Consider the following 24,528-nt stretch of genomic DNA (forward strand, 5'->3'; position numbering starts at 1 on the left):
AAAGCATCTGCAGAAAACAAATATGTACCACGAGAAGTGGTATCAAAGTGAGGAACATCGCACTACATCCAGAACAGGTATGCTCTTCACTCAGAAGTACAGAAAATTGAAAAGGATGGAATATAATACAAGTATAATTATCCAGCCCCAACCAAACAGCCAAGGTTCTGCAACTTGGGTTAGATTTAAGGGGTCATGGTACCCATATCCCACGTTGGTGGCCAGGGCAGTTGGACTGCAGATATATATATCTTTGTGATAGGATCCCTACCAGTAACCACAAAATGATGTATTTTGAACCACCAGATTTATGAAAGAAAGAAAGCAACACCAAAGTGGATAATCCTTCTGATCAACCTGAAGAAGTCCAAAAGGCAACATCCCAGGTCTGGATTGATGGGATCATATGCCATACTCTACCAAAGTCCAGAACTCATCCAGTCTGGATTTATAAACAGTTGTCTTTACTCCTCCACCAAGAATTCCTCTTACTCATAGAATTATGGAGAGGATGTGAAACACTATCCCACCAAGGACCAAAGATGGGACTGCATCATGTTCAGATTTACAAGGAGGTAGTGGACCCCCTGCATGAACAACATAAGACCTGACAGTGTTCATAAAAGGGTCCAAGCAATCCCCCCCCCACTGGATAGCTAGGCATCAAATCTGGACTAGGTTGGTCCTGTTCCTACTGACATCTGCCCTCTTTGAGAGTGGAGAAAACTCAACGCTCCAAAGGAAAATCCTCTGTCCACCGCCCCAGCGACTAGGAACTGGATGTGGTAAGGACTCCTGAGCTCTACTAGTAGAAGTAAGGGGGGAGAACATAAGCATTGGGGAGTCCTGAGGAGCAGGTCTCTAATTTTTAAAAGCAAACTGATTTTGACTGATTCAGCTCTAAGATCAGCAGGGACTGGCAAAATCCACTTTAGCTTCACTCATGATAGTCCATGAGTAGCTGTCCATTAAAAATATTGTAATAAGATATCACCCATTGCCCATTGCAACCAGGAACCGATATAAAGGTTGCTAGTGTGGAATTTAAATACAAACATACCTCACTGGGCAACACTCGCTACTGAGTGGGATCCAAAAGAAATCAATAGGGACCCTAGAAGAGAAAAAAATAATAACGGTAGGTCAGATAACATGTTACACACCTCCCTGCCAAAATCTAGTAGAGGTAGTCAACATAGCTACAGGGTAGAAGACGAAATTCCATTGAAGAGGAAACTGCCAGATTGTGAAAATAATGAGATATGAACGTGTCAGGAGAAATCCACATACCGGCCCACATAATATCTTCTAGAGAACAGTTCAAAAGGCAGCCAAAGACATTGATAGGTGTTGAATCTGGTGAGAGGTGACATGGAGCATATTGTGATCGTTAATAGATAAGCCCAAATAGGTAATATGGATCAACTTCCGAAGCCATCTAGTTAAAGTAACAGGTGACAAATCCCTGAACACTGCAGAATCCCAATGAATAAAAAGTCTATACGAGTATTGCATATAGCATCAATTATGAGTACATGAAAAACATGCATTTTTATTCTTATTCAAAATATGATTACTGAATACATGTGAATATTTCATTATATGAATTACTTTTAAAATAAAAGAGTTTTTAATCAAACAGAAACTAGTCATTACAGTGATATCATCAGTAAAGTATGAATATTAGTACTACCAAAGGTTCAAAACTTTGTTCGGTAATGTGTTCCAAACCTTTGATGATCAAAATTTACTGTTCCTTACATCTATAAAAAAAACATTATTAACAAAATCAGCTGTAAGTTGCTGAGATAAATAAAAAAACAACAAAGATCCTAAAACAAACCCTCGATGACAGTGATAACTATTCATAAAAAAAAAAAATATTTTTCCTATACCCTATATCAAGGCTCTTACAACTCTTCTTTAATTTTTCACTGTGTTTGACAGGCTTACAACAGTATCACAGTGGCTCTGTTTAAGCAACAAAACTTTACAGTCAATACACAGTCTCTTTTCCATATTCTTCTTTTTTTACCTTTCTTTCTTTTTTTCTCCTTTTCCCTCAGAATTTTTCTCCTTTTCTATATCCAAACATTCTTTGTGAATTTTTAAAATTTTTCTGTACCATCTGGACACTTATTTGGAAGAATATTTACTCTGCTGAGTGACTCTTTTTACAGTTCATATCCTTTCCAATTGGAAAATACCAATTCATCATCAGTCCTTGCATTTTATCAAATGCAAAATAAATATCCAATTCTTAATTTTGTAAATATCCAGCTTGCAAACCAATATTTTAAGAGCCATTTTGACAAAAGTTTTCTTTTTTAATAGTTAAGATAACAGCTTAATATCCATATAAAAAAAATGGATAGAAGATCTATAAAAAAAAACTTCAATTTTGTATGGCAAAAAAAAAATCTTTTTTAAGGCCATACTAAGAATCATTAATTTAATCAGGTTTTCAAATGCTTTTCCAAAATCATGCTAAGAACAGGAATAAAACTAACCAGACATTTCTTTTGCAAATCAAAATCACATTAATATTCTGGTGCTACTATAGCATGCAGTCTACACAGATACTATCATCATCACCATTGTAACTTTTGTTTATTTGCAATTGGTGGCATTTATTATATATAATGCCTTTAAACTAATAAAGTATAAAAAAAATTACATAATGTTTTGGGGGGCAAATATAATTGGAATGAAATAAATTCCAACAATCAAAACTAGTACAATCACAACCTAAATTTAAGGTACTCTTTTGGAACACACAAGTTATTAAATTATTATTATTATTTGCTGAACAAAAACGTGGATAGATATAAATTATTTATCAAGAAATTATGTTTTAGTGAATCATTAAAAAGGTGATGATGATAGTATCTGTGTAGACCACATGCTATACTGTAAATATCTTTGTAGACCACACGCTATAGTAGCACCAATATTCCTTCATCATCAGACATTTCCCAAACATCTAAAACTTTCAAAGTGACATTTTAAAATTCAGGATGGCCTAGCACTTAGTTATCACCACAATGACAAAAAGGCTCACATATTTTGTAGGAAGACTGGTATAGTGATTTGTTACAGATGGAGTAACAGTGACAAGACTCAACGTGAAGAAAAAACAAAATGAACAGTTCATTAACAGAAGAAAAATTTAGGTTTTATATTGGTTAATCAGCTATAATGAAGAGACTCACTATTATTAAAACTTCAATGAAATAAACTGTTGATAAATCAAACGTAAGTATCAAAGTAAAACAAAATGTACCACAACAGAAATAAAACTGTACTACAGAAGGCAAAATGGGATGATGATAATAAACAGTGAAAACTGTTTGTCTAATTACTGAAAAAAAAAATCACACACACACATGGTCAGCAAGATGACCATCAGAAAACCTGCAGATAAGACTTTAACAGCATAAACATTTTAAGATAGAAATAAATATGTTTCAAAATGCCATAACTGCCCTCATGATCGACATTGTCAAGGTAATTGACAAATCACAAAACTAAATCATAAGTATCTATAGGCATTTCTGTTCCATGTGACAGTTGTATGATCCAATACAATATAATAAAACAGTATATTGCTTCCTTGAACAAAACCTGCTACAAACAGTAACAGCTAGGGTTGAATTAGTGCACAATATCAACTGGATTCAAAATAAAAATACAGAAAAAAATAAAAAATTAATGATACAAGAATAGGACTTTAGAAGAGTGAGATATGATGTATCTATATAAAAATACCAGTCAAATCTCCCTTTAATTCTTTGCTAAGCTTCTTTTTGATAAATTTAGTCAGGGTCAAAACTATTGTATGAAGTTTTGCAGTCTCTTCCAAGAGAGCTTCAATACAGTTCACTCCACAAAGATCTCTTTGAAACTTAACATTCAATAACTCTTAAAAGTAATAATATCATTCTAAAATCTATTTTTATAATTAACATAAGCACAGAAATTCCTCACCTAGATGCCAAGTATGAATTATTGAAGTAGGTGTGGAGACTGTGTTTCAAATTCTTATTAATTTTTTTAATATAAATTTTGCATGTACTACCACAAGTGAATTTCATGTTTGTATCAAGTTAATATAACGTATACATTGTATAATACAAAATATAAAGGCTGTTCAGTCCCTGCACACCAACCTTGTGATAAAAATAAACATTTAAAGCAATCCTTTATTTTTCACTACAGTTTATTTTCGAAAATGGGTGATTGACTTGTAAAATGAGTTATGATTGACATTGTTGGCGGCGGCACTTACAAGTTACAGTTACAATTGAAGCTACAAGAGATTAATAAAAATTATTTCCATTAGGTGATAGGTAGTAACCATTGTCACCTAACTAACATAGTTTCATTTCACTTTTATATTTTTAATGCCCGAATCCCTAGTTTCACTTAATATCACAGCGCTCAGCATCAGACCAGTAATATAATTAGAAATAAAGGCCTTGGTTAGAACTTACCGAAACCGTATCAACATAGCGGTTAACCAGTTTTTCTGTATTTTCTGATGTCATTATGGTAACCTAGCAGTTAAAACGTTTAACGTTTTTTTTTCACTTGAAATACATTTTTGCTTCAAGTTGTTCTTTAATTTTTTCCATATTAAACGTTTAATACTACATTCCTCAATGTTATTCACTTACTATTAATCTATACGTACGAAAGTATAGCAAAACTTTTCAACTGCTGTATGCTATTGCCATCTACTATCGAAGCCTAGATTTATATATTTCATGTTAAATAATTATTTATTTTTCGTAGTCATCATTATATTTATTTACTATTGCATTGTTTATGTATTTATAATATGCTTACACATTTTATTTTGGCAAATTTAATTAATAATTGCAGAAAAAATGTTTATAAAGCATCGTTATATGCAAATACCATTTATTTCACTCTCCTGGCTCAGCAATAAGTCGGAGGGCTTATATGGCTAAATATGGATTTTCGATACATGCAGTGGGCAGAGCACAGATAGTTCATTGTGTAGTTTTGTATCTAACAACAATCAAAAACCTCACTCTCTTGTCCATCAGTGGGTCAGCGGTAAACTTACGGACTTACAAGACTAATATCCGAGGCTCGAAACCCTGTGGTAGAAAAAACACAGATAACTTATTGTGTAGCTTTACACTAAAAACAACAACAAAAAAAACTCACTTTTTCTTGAATATATATGTATATATATCACATTTCCAGTTATTCAATTTATTCTATAGTTCTAATTCGGAATACGATAAATATGAACGAGATAGTGCGGCATGCATATATTTACAGTGTTCAAAACATTGCTGAACATCTTGACCCAAATATGGCCAGAAGAACTTCCATTGAATGTTAGCACAAGTGTGTGTAACACCTTAGTGACCCCCAGCTTTGTGTTATGTAAAATCTAGAGAATCTCGTGCCTCAAAGCTTTGGGGATCATTAGCTGTAACAGAAGCTGAGAACCACTGCTAAGCGGTTGATAACAATTGTAAAGCACACCTTCTTGCACTCGTAATTCTCACACAAGTGTCATAGATTACACTTGTCTATGTTTTTTCAATCTGAGCTGGCCACACTTTACCTGGCTCCATGGCAAGAAGAATTCTTGCTAGATCTGGGTTTTTCAGTTGCACTTCCAAGAGCCCCCGAATTGTTATTTGTCACATCTATCCATTAGTGGAATATACTACTGTATGGCTTATTGTCTCTTTGTCAGAAATGGTTTCAGGTCCTACATGGTCTCTAGTTTCAGGACATGAACAAGGTCTCACTGTTCAGCTATACAATCCATCAATGTTTTTGTGTTGCAGGCCTTATCAACACTGTGTGAGTAAATCATACTCTCTCAGCACTATTATACAATGTGCTATCACCCCTTCTCTTTTTTTAAAGTTCATAAACCATTTCAACAATGCCTGGTCCATTCAAACAAAGAATTATTGATCATACAAGTAGCGTTGATAGTGTTTCACGAAAACTACAACTGCATATAGTTTTTTTTTGTCTTAAATTTGTTGAGGAGCCATTAATCTGGGACTGGCATACACAATTATACTTTCTACTCCATCCTTCAAATGCAATAATAACTGCTCTGATTCCACTATCACTGGTGCTGGTATCCAAAATTAATCCACAGTCCTGCCGTGGATATGCCAACACTAGGGCTTTTATTAGAGTGTGATTCCGAAAATGGGATGATTGCTCATAATGCTCACTCCATCAGTAGTACGTCTTAGTTTCATTGAAAGCCAGTAATGGTGTGGCAATCTTTAAGATGTTGGGAATGAACTGTCAATAGTACAATGTAAAACCTAGAAAACTGCAGACTTCTTACTCGGTCACAGGTTGAGGACAATTTTGCACCATTCCAGTTTGAGTAGGGTGCATGAACATTTCTTATCTACCCATAATATTAATGAGAAAATTCCATTTCCATGAACATGAATATACATTTTCCTGGTTTGAGTTCAAGTCTGCTTTTTAATTCACTGGAATGCCATTTTCAGGTTCTCAGCCACCAACTTGTGAAGGAGGGTATCTTCATGCAGGGTAAGCCCTATCGTGTAAAACGGCACAGATCATCTGTGTAGGTGGCCAATTTCTCTGTTGATAAATATTTTGCACAGTTGATCCTTTGGTGCAACTCAGTAACGACTTCTCACAGTCCCAAAGTTGCATCTTACTCGAGTTCTTGATGAAGTCTAGGGTTGGACCTTTTAGACAAAAGATCATGTGTTGTTCAGCCTGCTCTGTAGACCAACCACTCCAAGCAGTTACCTATATGAAACACTTTATAAAATGGCCAACCTTCTTTTGCTGCACCCTTCAATGCCAGGAGAGTGATCTGTTTTGTCTCACTCATGGGGAACTGTGGTTATGGCCAGATCCTCTCTCTCATGATTTCTTGGCCATAACATGACCAAACGTCCTCAGTGTTGCAGGCACAGCATGATAGGCAGTGTCAGGAACTCCAACTCATATGTGAGTAGCTGGTTCATGCAATGGCGTATTTTTCGTATTACCGCGTTTACCGGCGGTAAGCCAGCCTTGAGAGAATTAAAAAAATAGTGTTTTAGTCAATATAAAAATAGTTGAATCTCATCCATTACTAGCACAAATATATAATTACTGCAGTTTTGAAAAAGCAATGACACAAGATGTTATTTACATGAGATATAGCCATCGTTGACCAGCAATGACTGTGCAAGAACTGATTATGTGTGTGGCCTATTGGTGCGGCAAAAACAGTTCAGCCTATCAGCATGCGTTAAACAACTTGGAAGTATATCGCTCATGATTGCGGTGCAAAGTAGGGTAGTAAAATGCCAGATGGCGCTAATTTAGTATTATTTATGATGCTATACATGTATATAAAATATATATAAGTGCGATAAACCAAAGCCATCGGCCAGGCTACGTCACTGGCTTCACGGTCTAAGGAAACAGAGCAATTAGTTGTTGTTGGCAACACATTCACCTCTTCGTGATCCTAGGCTTTTCTGTGATCCACATTTGCCTCAGTAATACATCTCCCAGCTCACAACTTCCCCACTGTTCATCTATTTCTCCATTTGTTTCAACCAACTAACCTACCAGTGAGATAGCTCCTGTTGGCGGACGTCATCCACCAATGGAACCATTAGTCTCTCCTTGGTATTATCTGAGGGCTTCGACCAGAACTGAGGTTGGTTATCTGTGGATGGTGAAGGACTGCGAGTCCTATATAGAGTGCTCCACTTTGTCTCAGACTCACCAAGAATCACACTGAGGTTGACCTTCAGGGAAGGAGCAGGAACTGCTGCTCTGGGTACACTATACATTGATAGCTCTTTGTCTTGGCCCCTTGATTGCAATGAGATAGAAGCATTTGCAAAATCCATTGACAAGGAAAATATTTCTCCGAGGCTCCACAAACCTCTCATACAACCACAGCAACCTCTCATAGCAACTGATTCTTTCTCCTGGTCATAAGTTATCTAAGTTGTGGAATATACCATTTATGATAAGACAGAGCTTTTTAGAACTTAATAACACAAAAATAGGAGTATAGGGCAATACACATGGCAGCATAAAATAGAAAACTGTTTGGTATATTCAGATCAAACTGATATCTCTTACAGTAATTGGATGAGTCCAAAAATAACAGAAAATTCGACATGAAATTTATTACAAAGTGATACTGTGTTTCTCTGAAAACCTGAGTTTGTGAGGATGAAATAAATAGACAGGACACAATTTAAAATACAAAAAATAATCTTTATTGTTACAGGCATTACAAACACTGTGTGTTTACTTGATTTGAACAATCGACTGTCGCCCCCCCCCCCCCCAGTGGCACAGCAGTATGTCTGCAGACTTACAACGCTAGAATCCGAGTTTCGATACCCGTGGTGGACAGAGTACAGATAGCCCATTGTGTAGCTTTGTGCTTAATTATAAACAAACAACAATCGACTGTCACTTGTACTGGATTGAAATTATTCTCTCTACAAACTCATCAGGCCAAGATCATCTACCAGACTGTTTACAACTAACGTTCCTTACTTCACAGGTAATATTAGATTTACGCAGAGTGATTAGCGATAGTGCTACCAACATGACTTGTAATTCCCATTCAACTATAAGGTATGCTGTAACCTCGAGACAACACCTGACCTGCCATGGAAGGACACTACTGTCTACAGTGTGACTTCAATAGAATTTCAATGAACAAAAGCGACTGAAATGGCATCAACTTAATATCTTTCTTGGACATGTGTTATATGAAACTGCTCATACTAAGAAATTACTTATAATTTTAGAATAACACTATATTAATATAAGAAAGTAGAAAACACATGATATGTTTATATATACCTATATATAATAAATATGTATGGTATCTCCACATATTTCACTCTCTTGTGGTATACATTTCATGTTTACAGATACTTTAGTTTTTTTCTGAAATTCTAACTTGGAATATGCTATTTGTGATCGAAGTTATGCACTAAAGCCACATGCTAGGAGTTACTTTTTAACATATAACATAATGTTTAGCGACAACAAAGAACTTATTGGTCCATCTTGGCTGTCCCATATTCTAAACTAAACTAAAATTTTGAAACAAGTTTATTTAAAAAAATCTTGAACTCAGCCCTTATTATTAATATAGTTATCAAGTCATCTGAAGCTAGCTATGAAGAGCTACCTGAAATAGTCACTCTATCTTCGGTGTATATGCTCCTTTTAAACTATCCAGAGTGTTCCAAAGTCGAAAACCGGCGAATAGCCAAAAACCGAGCTTTCTTATTTTCGTTCATCAGGCCAAGAGCCCATCTAGTTCTAGCAGTAACTATAATTTTATCATCATTTGATAAACAGTCTTCATGATATTTTACTATCTATTTGATTATTATTCTATACAAAATTTATAAAGCTTTAAAATACACTCTATAGCTCACATACGCCATCTTATAAAAAAGTAAACAAAAAGTATAAGGAAAAAAATTATAGCTAAATAAAAAAGCTATGTAGGGCTGGCTATTGAACTTGAAAAAAAAGGTACTCAACAAGATGGGTATGGAAGTGGGCATATCACTTGATGTGCTAATGATTACATAGTAGACTAAGCTGTCTTGACTTTACATAGAGAATAAAATCCCTACATTACTGGCTTTCTCGCTGGCAAAAGAAATAGAACCACAATTTCCAATCGTAAAATGTTACTCTATTGTAAAATAGTCATAAAAGTAGTATTGTAAGGTTATCTAAAAGAAGGGTATAATGATGAAAGCTGAGATTCTATTCAAACACCAGATAAACACGTTAATAATGTGGTGTTTATACCTGATGGAGCAGGTAACAGAAGTGGCATTGTTTTGGGAAATATGTTTTCATGCAAACGTGAATACATTTAAAATTAATCCTTACTATATAGGCGTAGTTTTATATTTATTTACACCTAATAATTTTATAGGATATATACACACGTTTAAAAGATTTTCAGTAACTTTTAAAACCGCCAAAAATTTAAAGAGTATACACGTTTCCTATATTAAAATCATAAACATGGTACACATTCTCAGAATAACAAAACCAACAGTTCGCGTCCCTCCCCCTTCCATGCAATAACTTTTTTAAGAGTCTCATTTTTAACCCTAAGTTAGCGGGTGGATTGCACATCAACCAAGCTTATGTGGATTAACAATCTCGAACATTGCTGTCGGTGCATTTATAAATACCAGTATTACTGTATTATTCCAAGAAAACTGACTAGTTTATCATGGCAATTTAGAAAAAAAATCGTATTTTTTCTCGATTTTTAAACAACAGAATAGATTATATAATAAAACCAAATCGTATAATAACACTTAACGCGTGATGATGTCACAGTTTGTACTCATATGGTAAACCTAACCACTGATGTATTATATCAACATGTTTATACAGCAAATCTGCCTCCGGAGCTCAGCGTTACGTCTGAGCGCTTTTAATGCTATAAATTGGATTTCGATACCCTCGGTGGGCAGAGCACAGATAGCCCATTGTGTCTAATAACAAAGAAATGATACAGTAAATCTACGTGTTGATATATTAACTCTCACGTCGATTTATCATACCTACACGTATATACAGTGTCTACTGTGTTTTTATTGTCCACGTGACCTATCACGAGATATCATGACTCGTAACTGGTTGGCCTGCATTGCAAAACTGTAATATTTTGTATCAACATATGTACGTATATGTATGAGGTTATAATAAATCTATATGAGTAATTACTATACAAACAAACATATCCATATAATGTGTCTAACATATGTGTAAATTTATAAGGTGTCCCAAAAGTCTGGACCCATAGGGAAAAATACACAATTTATTTTTAATTTAAAGTTAAAGTGGTGGTTGGCGCCCTGTTGTCAGTATCAGGTACGGCGCTGTTGTTTATAAATATTGTATACACTGACAAAAATTGTGATTAGGTACAGGTGTAAAACACGAGTTTAACGTGCTTGTTAATAATGAAACCAATATGTGAGTCGAGTTTAACGTGCTTGTTAATAATGAAACCTAAATGTGAGTTGAGTTTAACGTGCTTGTTAAACAAGTATTATGGAAATAAGAACGCTCAAAATGAAATAAATTTTTGAATACAAAGTAAATACTAACTAATACAACTTAACAACAAACGTCTTTTATTCAATGTTCATATATATATATATTTTGAAACAAACTACAAATATAATAAATAACGAGAACTTTATACGGAAATAAATTATCTGAATTTTCTGTTTAACGATTAAAACAACCGAATTAACAAACCGTCTTTTCCTTAAACTACGGTAAGCACAACTAAATATTAACACTGAGACAAATCAGTGAGCATGCACGCAAAAGCTCTGACACTGGTACTATAGAGGAAAACAAATGCTCTGACACAGGTACCATAGAGGAAAACAAAAGCTCTGACACAGGTACTATACAGGAAAACAAAAGTTCTAACTGGTACTATAGAGGAAAACAAAAGCTCTGACACTGGTACTATACAGGAAAACAAAAGCTCTGACACAGGTACTATACAGGAAAACAAAAGCTCTTGGCACTGCATGGTACTATACACAGGGTGTGCAAGAAACATATCTAACACAGGTACTATACATAAAAACAAAAGCTGTTGGCACTGCATGGTACTATACACAGAGTGTGCAAGAAACATATCAAACGCAGGTACTATACAAAAAAATAAAAGCTCCTGGCACTGCATGGTACTATACACAGGATGTGCAAGAAACATATCTAACACAGGTACTAAAAACAAAAACTCTTGGCATTGCACGGTACTACATACAGGGTGTGCAAGAAACATACCTAACACTGATACTACAAGTGGTGTGCAAGAAACATACCTAACAATGTTATTATACAGAAACCAAAAGCTCTTGCCATGATGCATGGTACAATACAGGGCATGCAAGAAACATATCCAACATTAGCACTACTGAAGACTTGGTATACAAAAACTCTGACACTGGTATTAAAGAGGATGTGTGATCTAAAGCTCTGACACTGGCACAACACAGGATTTGCAAAAACTTTGATACTGCACAGAACATGTAAAAAAAAACAAAAAAAACACAGTCAAACTTATAATTTCTAAGAATGATTTAAAGGTAAATGCATCATGGTTAGAGCTGAGCATTAGTGGAATTTGATGATTGATTAATTATCATGCTCATTAATCAATTATTCTTATGAAATGGCTTACAACAAAAAACAAACTTGTAGTGCTAAAAATCAGGTTTTGGTACCTGTGGTGCATAGACAGCACATTGTATGGCTTTGTGGTTAAAAACAAACAAACATAATGGCAATAGTTTGATTCAGTGGACAGTTGGAACAATCACAAATAGTAATAACTGGAAAACCAAATTTGATAAGTTGGTTCTTTTATGTGACATTAGTTGATGTAATCAGTACCATAGGGAATTGATTATATCGGTTAATGAGGTTAATCACCCAGCTATACTCATGGGTGGCTACATTCAATGTTTAATACAGAGAAAAAAATATTCTGTGATCCTATGCTATTATAGCATGTGTTCAAACAAATTATGATAAATACATAAACTCTACTATTTATATGAACTTTTCATATATTTATCTATTCTCATACAACTTCTAATATAAAGTGATTGATGTAAAATTCCTATAAATAACGATTTAGTTAAATATTCTTAAGAAAATACTGAAGTGTTTTATCTCATAATTAGCTTGATCTAACATTCATAGGCAAATATTGGTATTTTCTAGCACTTTTAAAGTTCTCTATTCTACAAGGTCATTATTTTAGATATTAGATACAAGTAATATTAAATCGCAGCAATGATATTAAAGAGAAAACATGATACAGTATATCACTAACTACACAGCAAGGCAACTATAGCCTCAGATAACCCAAACTATCAGTTGCAGTAACAAACGTTGTAAAAGAGATCATTCGCATATTGTATAATTCTGTACTCATCTAACTTTTAAAGAATGATTATCATTATAATCTATTTATATGAAAGATGAGAAATAAAAGATAAAAGATATATTAAGTTACATATGGTACCCTGCTGTTTTTCTAATGTTTGTTTTCCTTTTATACAGCTTAAGTATATGGAGAAACATCAGTACAGTCCTAACTAATTTTTCTCCAAAATAATTATATTTTATATAGTGACTAAAACAGGATATTGCAAAAACAGATTCTTACATTAGAGAAAATATTCTATTCTTGCATAATTATAATACCCACTTCTAACACAAAATAAATAGAAAATCAACACAGCATTACTTCTGTGATATTACAAGCCTCAGCTTGGACATTTTTGTGAGATCTTGCCAAGTTCTTTTTACAATAACGTTTTGATTTTGAAGCCTTGTCTATATACTCTTGAATAAAATAATATGAGATCAAACACAAAACTAAGTATACATTGATATTAAATAACCTTTAAATATCTCAAATTTATCATTTTGAGAAACACAATGAATTCTGGAGTTCATTTATTCACTTAGTTATGTCATTATTGAGTGGATTTTGTCTTTCACAGATTAATTAAAACCACAAGTGAAAAAATTAAGCATAAGCTTATTATTTTATAGAATTTTTTTCTTTCCTGAAACACATATGTGTGACCTACAAAAATAAACATAAACACAACAAAGATCACATCTATTTATGAGATCAAAATTTGTACAAATATCTCAAGCTGTGCAAGAACAGATAAACATAAACTATGTCTCAAAATGTGTTGTTTTTTCTGGAATATATACAATATTCTCTTTCTCAAGCTGGAATTTTGTGTTATTAAATTGACAAACACTGGCAACAAGTAAGCAGAAATTATATTTCCTTTCAAATAATTTGACTCTTTAGACTCTTATGCTACATTTGATTCATATGATTCTCATGCTACATTTAATTCATTTCTCTTATGCTACAACTTGATTCATTTGACTCTTATGCCATTATATATATTTAAATATACATCTAGTTTGGTTTCAAACATGTCCTTCATACATTTTGTTTTTCGTAAGCTAGTCTTTTTTTTGCATTTTCCTCAGTAAGTATATTTATGCAGACATTGTTTTAGAACAGTTACATTACATACTTTCCCACAGCCTATCTTCAACTGATTTTGGCCTGCAGGGTTCACAAATATAAATACAAAATAATTCAATATATTTGTAGTCATTTTAAGTCTGATTTCAGTTTGTTTGAATGTCTGCTTTAACAAGAACATGTACTCTCTGTTCATGTTAAAACCTAAGTAAACTTTAGTTTAGATTACGTAAATATATCCTTGCAAATGCAAACTACACAAGCTTCATTTGTTGGTTAAAACTGTACAGTTTACTTTCCATTTCTAGAATTATGAGTTATTCAGCAATCTGTGATAAAATGGTGCAGGCTAAAGGTTTTTTTTTTCTTTCAAAATTCATCACAATTCTGCTAGAAAGCTGATGTCAAGACTCGTATAGGAGACGCTGGTAGTGAGGAAAAATCTCCCATGTTGGCAAATGCAGTGAAAATTCCATAGCAACCAAAACTCCAAATTCTGTATTTAGAAGGTCTTTACGACAAAGTCGGAATCCACATTCAATTTTCTGGGAAATAAAGATAATAGCTTTGTAATTAAAAACAATATCACATGGAAATCACAGAAATAATGTAATCCAGCATGCAACCAAGAAAAAAACTTTTGATATGCTTAATGTCGATAGTAAATGAAAAACTTTACATTTGAGATGTAAAATGGCCAGAAAACTCAAAACAAAGACTTTAAAACAAAATAAAATTAATAAGTAAAAGTTATAATGAAATAACTCTAAGCATTTTTTTCATACTTGGCTTACCTCTAAAAGTGTCTTGAGCTCGAGGCCTTTGACATCATTAAGTTTAGCTGAGAGAAGCAAGCAAGCGCCAGCACAAAGTTTCCTGTTCTGTTTGTTTATCAACATCTATATTACAGAAAAAATGGAATTATCTTGGCTCATGTTAATATATCATTTTGCCTGACCACCTGATTTTTGTTCTTTATTGCTTTACAGAGTCCTGGACATCGTTAGTATTTTAGCAGGACTAACTATGTGTTATATTATTCTTTTCATATATTTGTTTATTGTAACTTTTAAACTGATTATATATATAAGTATATATAAAATATGTATATTAATAATGTAAAGCAGCATACACAATAATATATGATTTACTTTTCTGTAACTAAGATTAACCTAAACCAAAGAAACTTTAAATATTAAAGAAACCAAAAATAGAGCAAGTAAATATGAAGTTGGAAGTTAAGAAGAGACTGAGTTTGCTTGAAGTGTCTTTTTTTATTATTAAGTTTTTACTGCTAAGGATTTTACTCAATATATAACATATTTAAAGAATTTGAAGCTTTAAGCAATACTAAAACACAATATTTTTACTTCTATATGACAAAAGAACAGCTTTATTAAAATACAGCTTAAATAAAATGCTTCTTAATTTAAAATAATTGGGCATATTTCTATTTTATTAAAATTGGGGTATAAATTAAGTAGTATAATAATAGTAACAATAATCATTTTATTTAATTTTAACTGTGTAATAAAATCTTACATGTGACTAAAACAAAAACTGCACGTAAAAAGAAAAAAATTCACAAATTACATTAAGAGTTTCATCAAAAAAGAGAATTATATTTGTTATTTTACAACAAACATAAGTTTATTTGTTAGTAAAACACCTCATATCTTCATACTTTTATATTTTATTGATGTATTTAGAGTGTATAAGTGTACCTAAATGCCCATGTACACTCACCTTTATCTTATAAATAACAAAACAATAAGCTTAACATGTAACTCAAAGAGTAATACAATAAAATCTTCATATTTTTCAGTTGTTTCTTTTAAGTTAAATCCACTAAAAGTATTTAATCCCACAGAAAAAGGGAGTGTTACACTCATATTATAGACAAGTAAAAGTAAAACCAAGGCACAAGCAATATAGCCTGAGACAAGAAAGTATAGCCTAGTAAGAGAGGTATATGAAAGTAGGACTAACAAAATAGTGACAATACACTATCAGATTAGGCCTTACTGGCATGAATCATAATGGCATAAAACTAACATTAATGTTAACGGGTGTTCCACTCACAAAATCCTACATCTAAATTAGTATTCAGTGTCTATAGCTAGCCTGGAAAGATAGTTGCTCTTAATGAAACATGATGATGATACAGGAGTAAAAGATTGTTTAAATACAAAACCCAAGCCAAAAAGAAGTGATCCACACAGGACAAATAAATGAAAAACAGGCACAAGCTACGTTAGGAGTAGTTTCTTTTTCTACTAAAGTATGCAGGCAGTGAATGATACCTTATATGAGTTGGCTGGAATTCTTACATCTGTTCTTAATTTTCATATTGGATTTCATCAGAGAAACTTGCGAATATAAAGTAAATCTGATTGATGGTGATCTCCAACTTTCTGTGTGTTTCATTTTCACAGATACTTCTCCAGGCAGAACACAATTTCATGTTCCTATTATGTTCCTTGTGACACCCTCCCCTCTTTTATTTTCTGTTATATATGTTTAATTCTTCTGTATTTTTGACATTTTTGACCTAGTGGGTGCATTTAACTTTTTTAATACATATCTAACAAAAGTTGCAATTAAATGTTAATAATTACAAGTTTCTTGAAATATCCATGCTACACACTTTGAATAAAGAAGAACCATAATTCTCAAATACTAGTAAGTCTGTTGTTGTTGTGTAGAAAAAATAAGACATTAAAATAACAAGTAAAAAATTATGAAAAAGTAACAGAGCAAACACTGGAAAAATCTGCAAATAAAATTTCAAAGATCAAGACACAAAAAAAATTTCAAACAAACCATAATTACTTTCATAATGTATTTTCAGAACTAGTTTGTGTTGTTAGACTGGCAATATTATAAACTATAAATTATGAAACACTAAAAACTGATTACACGTGTTAGTCAGTAAAGAATGGGTAGTAGAAATGTTGTGTGTAGTTTATTTTGATGGAACAAATCAAAACTGTATCATACCTTTAAAATCAACTTTTCAAAGTATACATACGCCTGTGCCACAGTGAGTAGATCAATCCCACACTAATGAAATAAAAGTAGTCATAAACTTTAACAAAAGAAAACAAAACATTTTAACATGGTCTGAAAAATAGCAGCCATTGTTCAAATATAAATATAAAAAACTTAATTTATTAAACTGTACTGTATTTAATTATTTCAACACTGAATTATTTCATAAATGCATAAATAATATACTATAATGCTGACAAATGTAAACTTGAACCTGTAATTTAAAAGATGGTATTCCAAAAACTTTTAATTTTCTACATAAGCATGAAAAACAAACCTTGAGATGACATGTATATCTTTATAAAACCTTGATATATCATAATAAATTCTGAAAAAACTCATACCAACATGTTTTTCGTACCAAGTTCATAATGTAATTGTCACTTAAAATTTTATTCATCCTGTGTTAAGGTCATCACAGATGAACTGAATACACACTAAGGAGAATGGTATAAAATCCATGAAACAAATAATTTATTAATGAACATGTGCAATATTTTGCATAATCATACTAATAGCTAAGCATTGACAGAATACAGATGAATAGAATATAAATGAATAAAATGTAAGACTTTAATTAAAAGTGAAAAAAAAAGGAAAACACTGATAGTAATGAAATCCACACATCAAAATACTGAATAAAACATGCACTCATATTATCCACTATAATTATTCACATTACGTCAATAACTTCTACAGCAGAATTACTTCAAATCAACAGTTTTTGGGAAGTTAATTTTGTGATGAATATCTTCATAACAATGGCAATCTTTTTTTTCTTTTTCTACTACAGAAGCAGGATTCTCTGTTTACGATTATTACTTGACAACTAGTTAAACTGAAACGGAGTGGTTTTTTCAGCGTCACTTCAAGTGGGCATTCTGTTGTTTCTATATTCACATGTGACTTTATAAATTATGCCATATTGTTAATAACAGGAAAATGTCAGTGAAGATCAAAGTACCATTTAGTTTGGTTGAATATTGATGATGATGTAACTTTTAATTATCACAAATAATTTATCAATGTTGACATTTTAATTCTGAGATATTTTCTTTTTAAATTTCTGTTGGATGTACTAAAGATTTTCAATATTTTTCTTGAGTAGTTATTTTATTGAAATACAGTTTATAATGTTTTTATTTCTATGTTCAAATGTTTACCACACAACAATTTTAATGTACTCAAGACATTTTAAGGATACAGTGTTGATAACAGGTGCATGAGAAAACCAGTACTAAACTAAATATCTGTATTCACAAGTGCATGAGAACACTGACAGACCAAATATCAGTATTTACAGGTGGATGAGAACACTGATAGACCAAATATCTGTATGTACAAATGCATGAGAACACTGACAGACCAAATAACAGTATTTACAGGTGGATGAGAACACTGACAGACCAAATATCAGTATTTACAGGTGGATGAGAACACTGACAGACCAAATATCAGTATTTACAGGTGGATGAGAACACTGACAGACCAAATATCAGTATTTACAGGTGGATGAGAACACTGATAGACAAAATATCTGTATGTACAAGTGCATGAGAACACCAGCAGTACACCATATGTCTGTACATACAGGTGCATGAGAACACCAAATACGTGGATGTACAAGTGCACGGGAATACTAATATACCAAATATCTGTATATGAAAGTGCATGAGAACACCAGTACTACACCAAATATCTGTATGTACATAAGAACACAAATACACCAAACAGCTATTATTGGATGTACATAAGAATGTGTGTGAGAACTCCAATATACCAACTCACATTCATAGTTTTGTGTCTTACAACTGTCTAGATGCTGATTTCTTTCCTGGATGTTGTTGTTTTAATTCATGTAGAAGGTGTTTCTTGTTCTTATACAGAGGTATCTTCCATATAGCATTGCTATAAATAAGATTGTACTAGTACTTATTCTTCAAATTTTCTTTCACATAGTTCACTCCTTTAGGAAGAGATTTTGTTACATTCCATTGAAATAAGCTTCAGTTTTAACACATTGTAAGCTTTCTTGTAAGGAATTCACCAACAGGCTCTTTGCTATTAGATGTGTCATTAAGCTGTATTTTTCGAATGACACTGCTGATAACCTACTGAAAATGACAAGCCAGTGAGACTCGTATTTTTAAGAAGTAAACCTGAGATTTTCTATGTCCAGTACAGTTAGCCCTCTTAGTTGGTATAGTGACTTAGTTTGTTATTTGGAAAGATAACGTATAAAGATGTAAATGAAATATTCAATCAAGATTGGTGTACATGTAATGGTGAGCTGGATTTTTGAAAACCCCTAGACAAAAAGCTATGACGTTTAACATACATCACTCTTGAAATTATTCAGATCTTTTGAGATGGCTTAGTTGTTTATTTATATATATTCCTTGGGTGTTAGATCAACTTATGATTAATAAGATAAAAATATTGAATAAAATGTGCTACAAAAGAAGAAAAAGTGAGAAAGATTGCAATCTCCAAATAAGGTAAAAATCTGACATTTAGCTAGTAATTCAGCAAACAAAAAATACAATATATGAAGGAAAATACCTTAAGTTAACCAACAGGCACTATCTAATCACAGGTTTTTATATTTTGTTCAAGAGTTGCAAGTTTGCCGTGCCTATTAACCAGCCAAAAAGCACTAAATTAAAAGTATATAATCATAATTATATAAAAAAAAGAAATCATAAAATAAAGAATAGTAAGTATAAACTTCATGCAGACCAGACATAAAATTTTCACTACAGATGTAGAAGCATGGTCAGACATATGACATGTACTGTTATATCAAAATTCACAGGCATAATTAATAATGAAATCTAAACATTGTAAATCATCACTACCTTTACATAATAGTGTTTTTATGCCTTAAAACCCTTGGAGAGTTAGAGAAAAAAGGATACTAATAGGTTTTACTTTGATTTAAATAATAATGGCATTTCGAAATTTATCAGAAACGTAAATTTTAGCACCACAATAATAATTTTATGATGAAGAGCAGATTCATGAAGGTATAACTTTTAATAAAAAAAATGCTTATAAATCTTTTGATTACATTTTTAGAAATCTCTTACAGAAGCTGAAAAACATCAATAATATTGTATTGTAGCTCCATCTACTGGGTTGAAAAGATATTTAAATTGTTTTTGACAAATACAGTCACTCTTGTTTGTTATGTAATATGATATTATCCCTTATTTAATCAATAACCGTTTTTGTATTTTTCCAAATATTGAAAGAGCTTGTTGTTATTATGATGATAAATGTATAAATAAATATAAAATATAAAAATTTAACATAAAATCCCAACTCAACTCGGATTTGAATTCTAGACTTCCACATGAGTTGAGCATTATAACCACTGTGACACCCAGTCTTTGCGAATTAATGTTCACATATAATTCAAATCCCTAATGTAAACTATCATATAATTGTTTTTTTCTAATATTGTAATATATTGCTCTAAATGTGGTGAGTTAATAAAAAGAAAAAAAAGATACAACAAAATCCCCAACAGAGAGTCAATCATTACTGACAAAGGGAGCACTATGAACAGAGATCGAGTGGCTTTTATATATACAGATTATCATTTCTGTCAGGCTGTTACAGTCACTATCCTTCTGTTTCTAAAATCTATTAATGCATTATTTCACTTAAATATGCTATTTCTCTCCAAACTTAATAATTGTACAGGTATTGTTATTTGGAACATGAGAGTAAAGTATGATATAAATGCATAAAATAAGAAGGTTTTTACAGTGTAAAATATTTTATGATAAACTTTTAAAACACAAGCAAACAGCTTTTATATAAATACTACAGGATCACTTCTAGCAAGCAGCATGACAGAAGACATACATACTAATGATATTGTGCCCCAGAATATTGTGTAGCAGTAACATTAGCTGAGAAATATCCTAAAAGAAATGATAAAAACAACATGGAAGGTATAAGAAGCACAATCAAAATATTTTTAAAACAAATATCATCTCAAAGCACAGGTTGAAGTATTTCATGTGTTATTGTCTTTGAATATGTAACCACTAGCTATAAGAACATGTTCTAACCCATATTAACATATGAACAGCATTATACTTATAATGGTAAATCTGCTTTCACAGATAAGCATATATTCCAGAAGAATATGATCTTGAAACTTATTTCATGCAACTATGAAAAGTAAGATAACAAAATAAGACATATAACAGTGTAATTATTATAGAAAGATATCTAATCATGCAGACCCAAATAAGCATCATGCATGGTGGAAAATTTCTTCTGCATGATTTTTTCGGTCATCTTTAATGAAAAATACAACATTTGACTTATACAATAATTAAATTTTAAATCTGAATTTTTTCACCCTGTACTATTATTCTGCCCTGCACTGTTATTTGGAACACAAGAGAAGTTTATCACAAATCAAAACTTGTCATAATTCAAATGTACCCAAGAAATAAACTACCACTTATTTCGATTTTCATTAGTTCCCAAGCTAAATGAAAAATTCAGACCTTACTTTCAACTGATAAAAATCCTTTTCTTGGGTAACATAACATTATGCATAACAGGTGTTCCTCCAACTGCATAAAAGTCACACTCTGAATGTTTATGCTACAGTATTATGTATTAAACATTTCCCCTTTTACAGTTACTAAATATGATTTATACAACTAAGATTTTTAGTAGATCTATAACTTTTAGGCTCCTAAAAATAATTACCACATCATTAATTTTTATCCGTTACTGTTTCAAATATTTTAAGTAACAAATATAACTGTAATAAATTATATATATATATATATATATGTATGTGATAGATACAGATTTACTTTATTAAGTTTATTTTTCTTCACTTCTACCTTTGCCTCAAACTGCTTCTCAAAGATTTCAGACATGCTGAATATATGACTTAGAACAGATAAGAAAATTATTTAAATACAAAAAAACAATTATATAGATAAACTTATTACAATTAGTTTAACAGCAAATGTATTTAGGCAAGCTCAACTAATAAAATGTACACACATCTGACTAAAATCCGTATAATTGAGAAACAATAATAGAGTTGGCTAGCTGCTGAAAATGCTAAAATAGAAATGTAGAAATGCTAAGTAATTACAAGATGAAAAAAAACTTTGTTGTTAAATAAAGAAATTTTCTAATTTTACTACAGATACAATACTAAGAAGTTATACTTAAGTCTTTTGTAAATCTGGAAAAAAAAATCTCCCACTATCTCTCTCTCTATACATATATAAATACACACACACACACACACACAGTGTATATGAAATAAAGATAAAACATAAGTCATACCTCTTGTTGAGCTATCTTGCACATTTCTCTTTTCAGGCTACAAAATGACAAAAAATAAGCTGATTAATTCATCTTCAGAAAAACAAAACTATATGTAGAATGAACGTAATTAACTCACAGACAAGTTAAGCTTCTCCTGCCACTCACCTTCTAAGTTTGCTTAAAGTCAATTGAATATATGGAAAGCGTTCACGGAACTTTTCATTTAGCTCCTTCTTCAGGTCAGATGGCTTAACATAATCAATCACAGATGTCTGGAAAGGATTAAACTTGCTTGGATTAAGAAAAAACTACTATTAAGCCAATTGTTAACACAGCTAGAAATCTTCCTTATACACCATTTAGATCCATTAAGTAAGGACTATGTAATACTGTGTGTGGGTGTGTGTTGTAAAAAAAAAAGGGATATGGATAGCATCAAAGGATGAAGTTCATATAGTTGAATAATATATGAAAAAATCTGTGGTATGACACTATAATCTACCTTTACTTAAACCTGAAACTTTTAGAAGCATGGAACACCTTGCTAAAATTAACCAATCTTCTATTGATAATGTTTGGAGTGGTCTTAGCTATATGAACTTTTGACTGTTGTATAGTGATTTTCATTATTATATGATGAAGGTACTCTGACCACAAACTAAATTATCAACCATCCATGAGGTCAAAAGGCAGGATTAGAATAACAACTAGATAAATGACATGCTGTAAAAGCTACAAAGAACTTAATTATTATATTTAAATTAAACAAGAAATTTCTTGATTAAATAAGTTTATTTTTCATAATAACCCATTAACTGCTGCATGAGCAGCTCAGTAGCCATTTTCTAACTCACAGATAAAACTGAGTTGCCATCAGTCACAATAAAATGGTAATTATCGTCATTTGCATTGAGTTAGTTATATATGTATGTGAGACTGACGGATATTTCCTTCATTCGCAGCTAAGCTATAAAACTTCAATGACGGAAATATCCGTCATCTGCAGTTAATGGGTTAAATCCAGAAAAACTGTGAACACATTTTTTCATACGTTATTATGAAAGGCTACATAATTTTCTATTATTTTATTGGAAGTTTAGAAAAAAGAAAACGTTAAATTATTAAGTTATCTTTCTTAAATTGACTATGAACTAAGCCTATTTCTTATTACAAAGATTTACAGTACCAAACTATTGCATAAAAACAAATATATGATTAACACTACTAGATTCTTTTCATACACAATTTTTGCAATGTTGATTCTATTCTCTTAAAGCAACGCTAGTTTCCAAGCCAGATTATAATTTTTTTTAAACTTGATTTCTGTTACAAAACAAAGTAAGAATAAGACCATGCATAACAGTAGATATACAAGTTTCTAAGTTTACTAATGAAGGCTGGTGACAACTTTAAATAGCCTTATGACATTCAGTTTTACCTTTCTAATAGCATTTCAAACTTTATCAATTAAAATATACAAACTGAATCTGAACAAGTATAAGTGGCAAAACTTACAATGTGTGAAGAAAATGTCAACACAGTACTGTGTTTTCCAGTATTCAGTTCTGGATCATCCAGAAGGTTAGGATTATAAGCTATCTCAGATAAAGTAGGGTGATAACCTAGACTCAGGCTATCTTCCAGGTCAGAACCTGTTTAAAAAATAAAAATATACTTAGGGTAAAACAACAAAACCATAAAGCAGGGGTATAAAATTTAAGAAAAACTTTCTTGTGCCAGAAACAAAATGCACAAGAAAAATCTACTTGTCCTAACCTAACCCATCTCGCACAAGAAAAAGTAGAATATATTTTCTGTGATGTTGCTTTTATTTAACAATGAATAATGAAAAAAATGTGGGATTCACACCCTGAAAAAGTGCCGTAAATTCACTCACAACTGAATTGTTTGCACAATTTCTATAAACTTAAATCTATAATGTTTATTTATCAAAACTATATTAAATGTATTATTTTGCAGACATGACACTAAAGTACTCTAAGCAAATACAGTGTTTCTTAAAAGTTAGTAAAATGAAAATATGT

At 31.9% G+C, this 24,528-nt stretch overlaps 2 protein-coding genes across 2 annotated transcripts in view; both read right to left on the minus strand.

Annotated features, from left to right (window-relative positions):
* The window catches only part of LOC106460283 (mediator of RNA polymerase II transcription subunit 23-like), a 92,158-nt gene extending 87,446 nt beyond the window's left edge, over positions 1-4,712 (minus strand). Inside the window, 1 exon segment of the mRNA XM_013919975.2 lies at positions 4,494-4,712. Within this exon segment, the coding sequence (XP_013775429.1) occupies positions 4,494-4,547 (54 nt within the window). The 5' untranslated portion in view covers positions 4,548-4,712.
* Positions 4,713-11,184: 6,472 nt separating this feature from the next.
* LOC106460293 (CDK5 and ABL1 enzyme substrate 1-like) overlaps positions 11,185-24,528 on the minus strand; it is a 62,481-nt gene continuing 49,137 nt past the window's right edge. Inside the window, exons 6-11 of the mRNA XM_022387331.1 lie at positions 23,999-24,135; positions 22,649-22,755; positions 22,502-22,538; positions 17,117-17,179; positions 14,911-15,015; positions 11,185-14,661 (exon numbers count right to left, since the gene is read on the minus strand). Coding sequence (XP_022243039.1) covers positions 14,521-14,661; positions 14,911-15,015; positions 17,117-17,179; positions 22,502-22,538; positions 22,649-22,755; positions 23,999-24,135 — 590 coding nt within the window. The 3' untranslated portion in view covers positions 11,185-14,520. The remainder of the gene's footprint in view (positions 14,662-14,910; positions 15,016-17,116; positions 17,180-22,501; positions 22,539-22,648; positions 22,756-23,998; positions 24,136-24,528) is intronic.

The sequence above is a fragment of the Limulus polyphemus genome, unplaced genomic scaffold (assembly GCF_000517525.1).
Source record: "Limulus polyphemus unplaced genomic scaffold, Limulus_polyphemus-2.1.2 Scaffold33, whole genome shotgun sequence".
Lineage (NCBI taxonomy): Eukaryota > Metazoa > Arthropoda > Merostomata > Xiphosura > Limulidae > Limulus > Limulus polyphemus.